The 10,597-nt window shown below is 34.5% G+C and overlaps 2 protein-coding genes and 1 pseudogene across 4 annotated transcripts; all 3 read left to right on the top strand.

Moving 5' to 3' along the window:
* Window positions 1–270: 270 nt before the first annotated feature.
* LOC112801703 (pentatricopeptide repeat-containing protein At5g66520-like) lies at window positions 271–3,247 on the top strand. 3 transcript variants are annotated; one of them, XM_072237337.1, is made up of 3 exons: window positions 271–422; window positions 576–694; window positions 1,633–3,247. In XM_072237337.1, exon 3 carries the CDS (start codon window positions 1,655–1,657, stop codon window positions 3,041–3,043), a length of 1,389 nt encoding a protein of 462 aa, XP_072093438.1. In that variant the 5' UTR covers window positions 271–422; window positions 576–694; window positions 1,633–1,654; the 3' UTR covers window positions 3,044–3,247. The 3 variants fall into 3 exon arrangements, with proteins under 3 accessions (XP_072093438.1, XP_025700392.1, XP_025700391.1); XM_025844607.3 differs by having other exon boundaries at window positions 554–694; XM_025844606.3 differs by lacking the exons at window positions 271–422; window positions 576–694 and having other exon boundaries at window positions 867–3,247.
* An 852-nt stretch (window positions 3,248–4,099) lies between these two features.
* Window positions 4,100–6,796, top strand: LOC112801704 (cytochrome P450 704C1-like; annotated as a pseudogene).
* A 602-nt stretch (window positions 6,797–7,398) lies between these two features.
* On the top strand, window positions 7,399–10,190 carry LOC112803642 (cytochrome P450 704C1). Its single transcript, XM_025847125.2, has 6 exons — window positions 7,399–7,752; window positions 8,181–8,396; window positions 8,505–8,792; window positions 8,889–9,209; window positions 9,564–9,767; window positions 9,869–10,190. The coding sequence occupies exons 1-6, from the start codon at window positions 7,462–7,464 to the stop codon at window positions 10,064–10,066; spliced, it is 1,518 nt and encodes a 505-aa protein (XP_025702910.1). The 5' UTR covers window positions 7,399–7,461; the 3' UTR covers window positions 10,067–10,190.
* Window positions 10,191–10,597: the final 407 nt, after the last annotated feature.

The following is a 10,597-nucleotide window of genomic DNA, read 5'->3' as shown; positions in this document are numbered from 1 at the left end:
TGATTTTCACCCCATACCTTAGGGACGAAAACAATACTTAACCTTATTCGTAATTATGTTTTAGGGCCAACCAACTAACTATCTGATTTGTATTTCACTCGTTATTGAGTGTTTTCCAAGGAGGAGGAGTTGGGCCTTGGAAGGGAAAAAGGCCCGCGTTTCACGAAATCTTTTTTCTGGAACATTATGAGCAACAAAAAACGTTAAATAAAAAGGACATTGCTGGACCAAACAATAAATCAAAATAAAACATGTTGGATTTCCAAATAATTTCCAGTTTTCTGAAATTGGATGCAGAGACGAAATGAAAGCCCCGTCTCTCGGCACCGAAAATGAGACGCATCTTCGCTAATGGCGAAAAAGTGGAAGCCATTGAAGAGGGTGGAAGTTCAGCAGCCGAGCGTCCAGATCGGAGGTGGCAGGTCCGACGTCTACTTCCTTTTCTTTATATCTCGTATATCTATTTATTGGGTATTTTTTGCAATAAATTTTCAAGTTGTTGTTACTTAAATGAAGTTTTTTTTGTTTCTCATGGTATCTCTCAACCTGACAGATCAAGAACTAATCCGTTGCAGATCTGAACTCTATTTAAGGGTCTGTCGCTGGCCAATGGGTTGCTGCATGCACAAGGCGGAATTTAAACCCCCGACACTTATTTAAACGGACGAGTGAGCTGACGATTCAACCAACCCAAGTTAGTTACTTAAATGAGGTTTTTATTGCCACAAAAAATATAGATTTCAAACACCACTCAAAATTGTCAAACAACAAAAGATAAATGAAACCACATTCGGGTCAAATAAAAATTAAATGAACAAAAAACAACCTGCAAAAAAAAAATCCCACGTTGACCCATAATTTTTTAAATATTTATATATTCTACCACATACGTTGGTCTCTAATAGAATATGCTGAGAAATCGATTTCCTGTTCTGCTGGTGAAATTAGAATAAACACTTTGCCACGCGACAAATTTCTTTTACGTATCGTACCAGATTCATAGGAAATCTGATTTTGCCAGCCCAGGCTAGAACTTACCAGGTAAGATCATGGCAAAGCAATTACACTGTTCATCATTACCAAATAGACACCAAACATAATATTTAAATTGATTTATAAAATTATTAAAAATATTATTTATATATTTTAAAATTAATTATTAAAATTAACTACTAATATATTTATATATAAATATATATATAATTTAATATTTATTTATATTTAAATATATATTTTATATTAATATTTAATTTTAATAACTAATTTTAATATACACCAAAAATAACCGATAAAATTATAGTTTGGTCATCAAAGTCAAATTGGTCTTCATAAGTTCATTTTACTATGTCGTTCTATGACAAAACCACGGTTATGACTAACATAAGTTAAGAATGTTTAAGTTGGGAGATAACATTGAGGAAATTATTCCCAAAATTCAAAAATGAACAATCATATGTACTTAATAATGAAGAACACACTTTCCAGAATGATCGAAGAATGCAAGAACTTAAGAGAGCTCAAAAGAATCCACACCCACATTCTAAAGTCACCAACTTTATCGAATGCTGACCAGTATCACCTCATTACCCGTGTTCTTTTCTTTTGCTCCTTTTCAAATTGGGGTTCTTTCAGCTACGCCAGCAATGTTTTTCACATGATCAAGAACCCTGATATTCGTGTCTATAACATCATGATCAGAGCATATGCTGACATGGAAGGAGGTAATGGATGCCATTTTTGCAGGGCTTTGATGCTGTATAAGAAAATGCTTTGCAGGAACATTGACCCTAATTCACTCACTTTCCCTTTCCTTGTGAAGGCTTGCACTAGGAGGCTTGATGGTTCCACTGGCCATGTTCTTCATTCCCAAGTGATCAAGTTTGGGTTTTTGAATGATGTTTTTGTTGGGAATTCTTTGATAGGATTGTACATGGCATGTGGCCTGTTGAAAAATGCCAGCAAGTTGTTTGATGAAATGCCTGTTACAGATCTTGTCACTTGGAACTCAATGGTTATAGGGTGTTTGAGAAATGGAGAACTTGATATGGCATTGGATTTGTTTAGGAAGATGAAGAGGAAGAATATCATAACATGGAATTCGATTATTACTGGGTTGGCTCAAGGTGGCAGGGCAATGGAGTCACTGGAAATTTTCCAGGAGATGCTGCTGTTTTCGAATGATGATTCCGATAAACCTGACAAGACTACAGTGGCTAGTGTCCTTTCAGCTTGTGCTCAACTTGGAGCTATTGACCATGGGAAATGGGTGCATGGTTACCTGAGAAGAAGTATCATAGAGTGTGATGTGGTAATTGGAACAGCTCTTATCACTATGTATGGAAAGTGTGGGCACGTGCAGGAAGCTTTTGAGATCTTCAAGGAAATGCCTGAAAAGGATGGGTCGGCATGGACAGCTATGATTTCGGTATTTGCTCTTCATGGATTAGGTTGGAAGGCTCTTGACTGCTTTTCAGAGATGGAGAGAGCTGGAGTGAGGCCTAACCATGTGACATTTGTTGGATTATTGTCAGCTTGTGCTCATTCTGGTTTGGTTGATAAAGGTCGGCGATGCTTCGATATAATGAAACATGTTTACTCGATTGAACCACAAGTGTATCACTATGCTTGCATGGTCGATATTCTTAGTCGAGCCAGGCTCTTCGAGGAGGCGGAGATGCTCATAAGAAGCATGCCAATGAAGCCGGATGTTTATGTCTGGGGTGCATTACTTGGAGGATGTCAAATGCATGGGAATATAGAATTAGGAGAAAGAGTTGCTCTGCATTTGATAGAGTTGCAACCTGAAAATCATGCTTTCTATATGAACTTGTGTGACATATATGCAAAAGCTGGCAGGTTTGATGCTGCCAAAAGAATTAGAAACCTAATGAAAGAAAGAGGAATTAAAAAGGAAATCCCGGGGTGTAGCATGATTGAAATCAACGGTGTGGTTCATGAATTTTCAGTTGGAAGATCATCTGAACTTCTAACGAAAGAATTAGTATTTGTCTTAAGTAAATTAAGTAATGAGATGAAGACATGATATCTGAAGATGCACACTTTCATTGGTTATACGAAGAAATCTGCAGAGTGTAATTATCAGTCACAGCAGAATGTGTGATTGTTTTAATGATTATGGCCACCTTAAGTTTTGTTATTTTGAATAGCATTGCTGCTGTGTTATGAACTCTTTCTTGATGAAATCCTCATCCATTGGACTTGAAAAAAGGGGTTGTTTTTGCTTTCATATTCACTCACCATGTATTGGTAATGGAAGTTGTTATATGCATAACCATCTGGTGGCAGAAAATGACTATAATCTGAGGCAATAACTACAATAGATCAAGTATGCTAAAAGAGGAGACAGTTAAGCACTTAAGTTTTGTTGTTAGTTGTGATGGCAAATATCAAACAACATTGAATTTTAGACAGCTTGTCATTATCACCTATTAGGCCAACAATTAGTAGGCCTGGCGGCTAATGTTCATTGCTCAACATGTGCATTAAGACAAAGATATTTATACCATGATAACAATTCATTAACATATCTTTTAACTTTGCATTTTGACAAGGACTCAAGATAAATAGAAGACAAAATAGATTAATTAAAATTGAACAAAAAAAAATTACTCTACTTTTTATTTAGTTTTTTGATACAACAAAACAGGAATTTATTTAACATCATTCGCCTATATCATTGTTTCATCATTTATCAAAATTCTGATAGCCAGAATAGTTTAAAAAATAGTTATATTTTTCATATTAGGTTAAATAAAATTTTAGGTCCATTTTACTTGCTAAATAAAATTAATAGTTTAATAACTTAAAATATAAACTATTCTAAAATACTTGCTTTATCTTATTTTCACACAAAGAATTACAGACATTCTCTTCATGTCACAAAAATTCATACTTTCAATGACAATCAAAATCAACCATATTGACTTGTCTTACAAATTATTAGAAGAATTATTTTATCCTCTCAAGCAGGCACATTTGATTAGGTAACACAATAAGGGGAATACAAGTTGGATGAATGGTTTGTATCTTTCCACATGAGTTTTTCAGGCTTATGAAAAACCTTATTTGTGTGCCTAAAATATCTGCTTACTTATCTCTCGGAGTAAAAGCTTTTAGTACATACAATTCTGGAAAGAAAAAAGACATTAAAAACAAAGTAGCATGCTGGAATTATCATAATATCTACTGAAAATAAGTAAAGAAAAATAAACAATGCTTAATTACTCATTTATTTAGATAAATAATTTATCCCTCTATATATAGAGATAACCTGCTAGGTACCTCCCACTTGCAAAGTATCTTGATCCTATTAAGTTCTGTGTAGTTATTACATTATGAGATTCTTAAATTTTCATTCTGAACCTGTGTCTGCAGCTGTAGCACTTGTTGCAACTATAGCTTTAATATTCTTTGCACTGCAAACTAGTTTCAAAAGGTTCCATAGCAGGAAAGGAAAGCAGCATGTGATTGGAGGCACTGTGTTAGACCAGTTTTTCAACTTCCATAGGCTGCATGATTTCATGACTGACCATGCAACAAAACACAAGACTTATCGGTTGCTTAGCTTATTCAGGAATGAGGTTTACACTGCAGACCCTGTGAATGTTGAGTATATCCTCAAAACAAACTTTGCAAACTATGGGAAGGTATTGCATATTTTGGAATAATTCAATTTTGTTTTTGGTACAACACTTTATTATATGAAATTGCATCATTTCAAGCTTGCAACAACAGTTGTTTTGCCTCAGACATGGATGATATTGTTAGAGATAGTCAGTCCTAAACCTGGATCAAAGAAGAAAGTAATAATAGGCCTTTGACAACTGATGTAAAACTCTGTCGAATTCCTATGATATAGGCCTTCATCAAATTCTTTCCTTTTTACATTCTATAATTTTTTATTTTTAATTTCTCTACTGATTAAAATAAAATATGTCTATTCTGCCTTATGCAGTTATTCAACCAAAACCGGATTTCTTAATGTCTGAGTTTCTATTCTGTTGCAGGGGTGGTACCACCATGGTATTTTGACAGATCTTTTAGGTGATGGAATATTCACGGTAGATGGAGAAAAGTGGCAACATCAGAGGAAAGTGGCAACCCAAGAAATCTCCACCAAAGCTGTGAAAGATTTTAGCCTTCAAGTGTTTCAATCTAATGCAGTAACACTTGCAAGAGTTGTTTCAGAAGCTGCTATATCAAATAAAGCAATTGACTTCCAAGTAAGATTTTGGTACATGGTTTTTAATTTAATCCATTTTAAAGGAACTTACTTATTAATCTCATGTTGCATGATTTTTATTGGCAGGATTTATTTATGAAAGCCACCTTAGACCAAGTGTTTAAGATCATCATTGGTGTAGACTTGGACACAATGTGTGGAACATATGAAGAAGGCACCAAATTCTCCAATGCCTTTGATGAAGCGAGTGGCCTAACCCTATACCGGTATGTTGATATCTTATGGAAGATCAAGCGGTTCCTCAATATCGGATCGGAAGCAGTACTGAGGAACCAAATTAAAGTTGTTGATGAATTTGTGTATGAACTTATCAGCAAAAGGACTGAGCAAATCCAAAAGCCTCAACATGATTCACTGTGAGTAGGACTTAAAAACTTCCCTTTGCATCACTTAACTTTCAAAGTTTTTATAACAATTCTACATTGAAAAATGACATCTCATGACAGATGATAAAAGCAGACTTGGTGTCAAGGTTTCTGGCATTGGAAGAGACAGATCCAAAGTACTTAAGAGACATTATCCTCAGCTTCATAATTGCAGGAAGAGACACAACAGCTGTTACTCTTTCCTGGTTCCTTTACTTGCTCTGCAAGAATCCTCATGTCCAAGAAAAAATTGCACAAGAAGTCAGAGATACTACAAAGTTGAAGAACACTTGTAATATTGATGAAATTACAAATGCCTTAACTGAAGGGACTCTTCAAAAGATGAACTATTTGCATGCTGCTTTGACCGAGACACTTAGACTCTACCCGGCTGTTCCTGTGGTGATGAACCTATGCAATATATATAGAAATACCTTTCATTTCCAAAATAACATAGTGAAAAAACATGTTTGCTATCACAATTGTTGAAAAATTCTTCTTTGTTGCTGTTACAGGATGGTAAACTTTGTTTATCAGATGAAACTCTGCCAGATGGATTCAGTGTGAAGAGAGGTGACATGGTATCTTATTTACCATATGCCATGGGCAGGATGGAATTCCTATGGGGAAATGATGCCGAGGAATTCCGTCCGGAGAGATGGCTTGATCAGAATGGAGCTTTCCAACAACAGAGTTCTTTCAAGTTCACAGCCTTTCAGGTTAGCTAGTGCAAAGTATGATATATTTTACAGAACAATCTTTTCTGGAATTCTCAAAGTTTGATTTTCTTCTTGTCATTATGCAGGCAGGACCAAGAATATGTCTAGGAAAAGATTTTGCCTACAGACAGATGAAGGTTTTTGCTGCTGTTCTTTGCCATGGCTACAAATTCAAGCTTGCTTTCAAAAACGAAGAAGTTAATTATATAGTTATGCTGACTCTGCACATTGATGGTGGTCTTCATGTGCATGCCTCCCACAGATAGGGTCCATTATGTGCTACTACTACATTACGATCATTTATGTTTGGAATATTCTTAATATGCTTCGTAGATTCTTAATTTAAGAAAAAATAAGGATAAGCAAGAACAAAATCTTGCATTGCAGAAGATGTATTAGCTTTCATATATCAGTTATATAAAACTATGTTCACAAAGATAACTTTGTATGTCCTTATTCAATAAATTAAAATATTTAATATATTATATATATGGAACGTTTCTTTCTATAGCTGCAATTTATATTGTACTCTGAAGTTATGAAGTTACCATTGGCATTATTAATTCTGAATCATACACGTGTGAATCATATGCATGTTTCTATGTTGATCTAGTCCAAGTAATACAAATATTTTCCAGGTAGCTCTCAAGATATTATAAAATAACAGAACTATATAATGATATGGAAATGATCATATAGATTAAACTATTTTGCACCGTCATCCAATGTTGTCTTCACACACTTAAAAAATTTGACCATGTGAGTGCCTTACTAATAAAATATTTGACTAATCTAGCCAAAGAGCAAAAAGTACTATCATGAGTGCAAATTAATGCATATTAAAGGCTAATGTGGTTTCATACTGCGTTATCCCTTATGAATTTTTCATTGTTTTCTTCTTGTCTGTAATTGCAGCTGGCACGATACCAGTATGTAAATTATGACCTTGAAACAAAATATTATAAAATGACAGGGTGGTAGAACAGTAGGTGACAAACATAGTGTTTAAATACCTTTCAATGAAAAATATTATAAATAATTCTGTTGTTGTTATAAGTATTCTAGTTTCTTCATGATCAAAATTTTGTAGTAAATAGTCTTCTGCTGAGCCAAAATGTTAGATTATTTTAGCCTTGATATCAAATATCTAGCTGCAGCAGTTCTAGCCTTAGTTATAGCAGTGTTAGTTGCCGAAAAACATGGCCGGAGAAGAAAACGCCACCCCATTGCAGGAACTGTTTTCCACCAACTTGTCAATTTCAACAGGCTACATGATTACATGACAGATCTTGCAAGAAAGCACAGCAGTTATAGGCTGCTTAGCTTATCAAGCAGTGAAGTGTACACTTCAGACCCCACAAATGTGGAATATATCCTCAAGACAAATTTTTCAAACTATGGCAAGGTACTAAATCAACTTTACAAAGTGTCAAACTTAAATCCTCAATATTTGGTTATTTTTGTGCATGTTTGCTAATTTGCAAAATCAGTTCTAGCCTCTAGAATTGATTCTTTTGCAAAAGTGAATATTTTTTTACTTTCAGAATAGTTACAACCAAACATAAATACATTACATGAAAATCAGTTATACCAGAATTAGTTGTTGAAAAACAAAACTAGACAAGTTCAGATATATGATAATTTTGTGGCTAGAAAGAAAAGTTGGTTATTTCAGTTTGCATAGTTGATTCCTACATTTTAAATATTTCATATCTTCTTGATGAACATATGAAATATCTATTCCCCAACCTATACTGGAAAATACAATATATTGTTGAATCCGTAACATAGTCTCGATGCTTGAGTCTAGAAAGTTCCTATAACTTGTTTCAGGGACGGCATCAGTATGAAATCCTGAGGGACCTATTGGGAGATGGGATATTCACAGTGGATGGAGAAAAGTGGAGACATCAGAGAAAGGCAGCAAGCTATCAATTTTCCTCCAAGCTTTTGAGAGATTACAGCAGTTCAGTTTTCAAAGGGAATGCTATAAAACTTGCTGCAATAGTGTCTGCAGCAGCAATCTCAAATCAAGCAATTGAAATCCAAGTAGGACTCTTCAAATGGATAGATATACTTCTATAATATTTAGTTAAACAACTTTGGTTATTATTTGAGTTTGTTACACATTGATGCAAGAAAAGTTCTTATTGGCAGGACTTACTTTTCAAATCAACCATGGACTCAGTATTTAATATAGTACTAGGTGTAGAACTGGACACTATGGGTGGAACATATGAAGAAGGCACCAAATTCTCTAGTTCTTTTGATGATGCAAGTGCAATTACTATACTTAGGTATATTGACGTTTTCTGGAAGGCGAAGCGGTTTTTGAACATAGGACAAGAAGCTTTACTAAAGAAACATGTCAGAGTTGTAGATGAATTTGTGTATAATGTGATTAAAAGCAAGACTGAGAAAGTCCATAATCAAGATGATAAGCCTGTAAGTAAACAAATTCACAAGACAAAAACTTATTGGTTGATAGTTATAGAAAATTATTGAAGAAATTCATTGGCATTACATGTTTTCTTTTGACAGGTGAGGAAAGACCTTTTGTCAAGGTTTTTAGAATTGGATGAGACCGATCCGAAGTACCTGAAAGACATCATCTTGAGTTTCATCATAGCTGGAAAAGATACAACAGCCACTACTCTTTCATGGTTCCTTTTCCGGCTATGCAAGCTTCCTCATGTGCAGGAAAAGATTGCACAAGAAGTCAAAGATGCAACAGGGTTATCAGATTTTTCAAAGCCTGAGGAGGAGTTTGCAGCTAATATAACTGAAGAAGCTCTTGAAAAAATGCAGTATCTACATGCAGCTTTGACAGAGACACTAAGACTCTACCCTGCTGTTCCATGGGTGAATGATACAACATAACCTCATGAAAAGAAGAAAAGATGTTTTTTTAAAACAATTAGACTAAGGCACCCTTTTTATCCTTGAAAGATTAATTTCTAGCAAAATTGTTCTGCAAAGATTGATAATTATGCCGTGGTACTCAAGATATTAAAAAGTTTGATTTTAGTAACAAGTATACCACCATTTTAGCTGTTGAAATCAACCCTTTAGGTACGGCGGGATAATTATCAATCTTTCTGGGGTAGTTTTGCTAATGATCTTAATCTTTAGAGAGTGAAAAATGGTTGCCTAATCTTCTATAGTATGTTTGGGATTTGATTTATTTAATGATTTGGTTCGATGCTTGTATGGCAGGACGCAAAGATTTGTTTCTCAGATGATGTGTGGCCAGATGGATTCTATGTGAAGAAAGGTGATGTTGTGGCATACCAACCTTATGCCATGGGAAGGATGAAATCATTGTGGGGTGATGATGCTGAAGAGTTCAAACCAGAAAGGTGGCTTGACATAGATGGAAAGTTTCAGCAAGAAAGCCCTTTCAAATTCACAGCTTTCCAGGTCAGAGCTTGATATGATATCACTTCAAAATAGTTTTCTTAGCAAAAAAGAAACGTTGAAAGAATAGAAAATTATATATATTTTGGTTGTTGATTCCACAGGCGGGTCCAAGAGTTTGTCTTGGGAAGGATTTCTCATACAGACAGATGAAAATCTTCTCTGCTATCCTCTTAGGCAGCTACAAATTCAAGTTGGTTGATGAACACAAATCAATACATTATAGAACTTCACTTACTCTGCATCTGGATGGAGGTCTGTATCTGTATGCTTATAGAAGATTTGGATATTCAAATTCATAGATATCAGAATGCTTTATTCTCATTGTATTGTACACTAAGAAAACAGAATTGTTGTGCCAAATTGTTGTGTATTTGCATAACAAGAATGGGAAAACAAATATATGAAAGCAATGACTTACAAGCATCAATCAGTAATTCAGTATTCAGTAACTTATTTAGGAGTTTAAGAAAGAAAGGGAAAAAAAAATACATAGCAAGATTCACTCAACAATTTGAAAGAGAAAACGCATGACAAGTTAGAACAACAAATAGTTCATCAATACAAGAAAAGGCATCGAGTAACAGGAAGAAAAAAGGAGGTGTCTATTGTAGATGTGGCTTTGAAGTCCGTTTTAAATTTATAATCATTGATTTAATTTAATGATAATAAATGATCACGATTTAACATTTGATGCTTTCAATTTTTACTCCAACTGCAACATCCTACCACACAGAATCTTATGCTTAAATCATAAAATTGATGTGGTAAAGTATTACGACGTCTAAAAGTAAAAAAATATATGTAATAATAGTTGAAAGGAATTTTAACTA

Source organism: Arachis hypogaea, chromosome 5, assembly GCF_003086295.3.
Source record: "Arachis hypogaea cultivar Tifrunner chromosome 5, arahy.Tifrunner.gnm2.J5K5, whole genome shotgun sequence".
NCBI classification, from domain to species: domain Eukaryota; kingdom Viridiplantae; phylum Streptophyta; class Magnoliopsida; order Fabales; family Fabaceae; genus Arachis; species Arachis hypogaea.
Note: the sequence above shows the minus strand (reverse complement) of the source record. Positions and strands in the feature narration are given on the sequence as shown.

Bases quoted from the DNA above. Each gene is read 5' to 3' on its own strand.
- LOC112803642 (XM_025847125.2), top strand. From the start codon at position 7,462: ATGTTAGATTATTTTAGCCTTGATATCAAATATCTAGCTGCAGCAGTT. The intron at 7,753-8,180 runs GTACTAAATCAA...AACTTGTTTCAG, and splicing joins ATTTTTCAAACTATGGCAAG to GGACGGCATCAGTATGAAAT. The intron at 8,793-8,888 runs GTAAGTAAACAA...TTCTTTTGACAG, and splicing joins ATAATCAAGATGATAAGCCT to GTGAGGAAAGACCTTTTGTC.
- LOC112801703 (XM_025844606.3), top strand. From the start codon at position 1,442: ATGAACAATCATATGTACTTAATAATGAAGAACACACTTTCCAGAATG.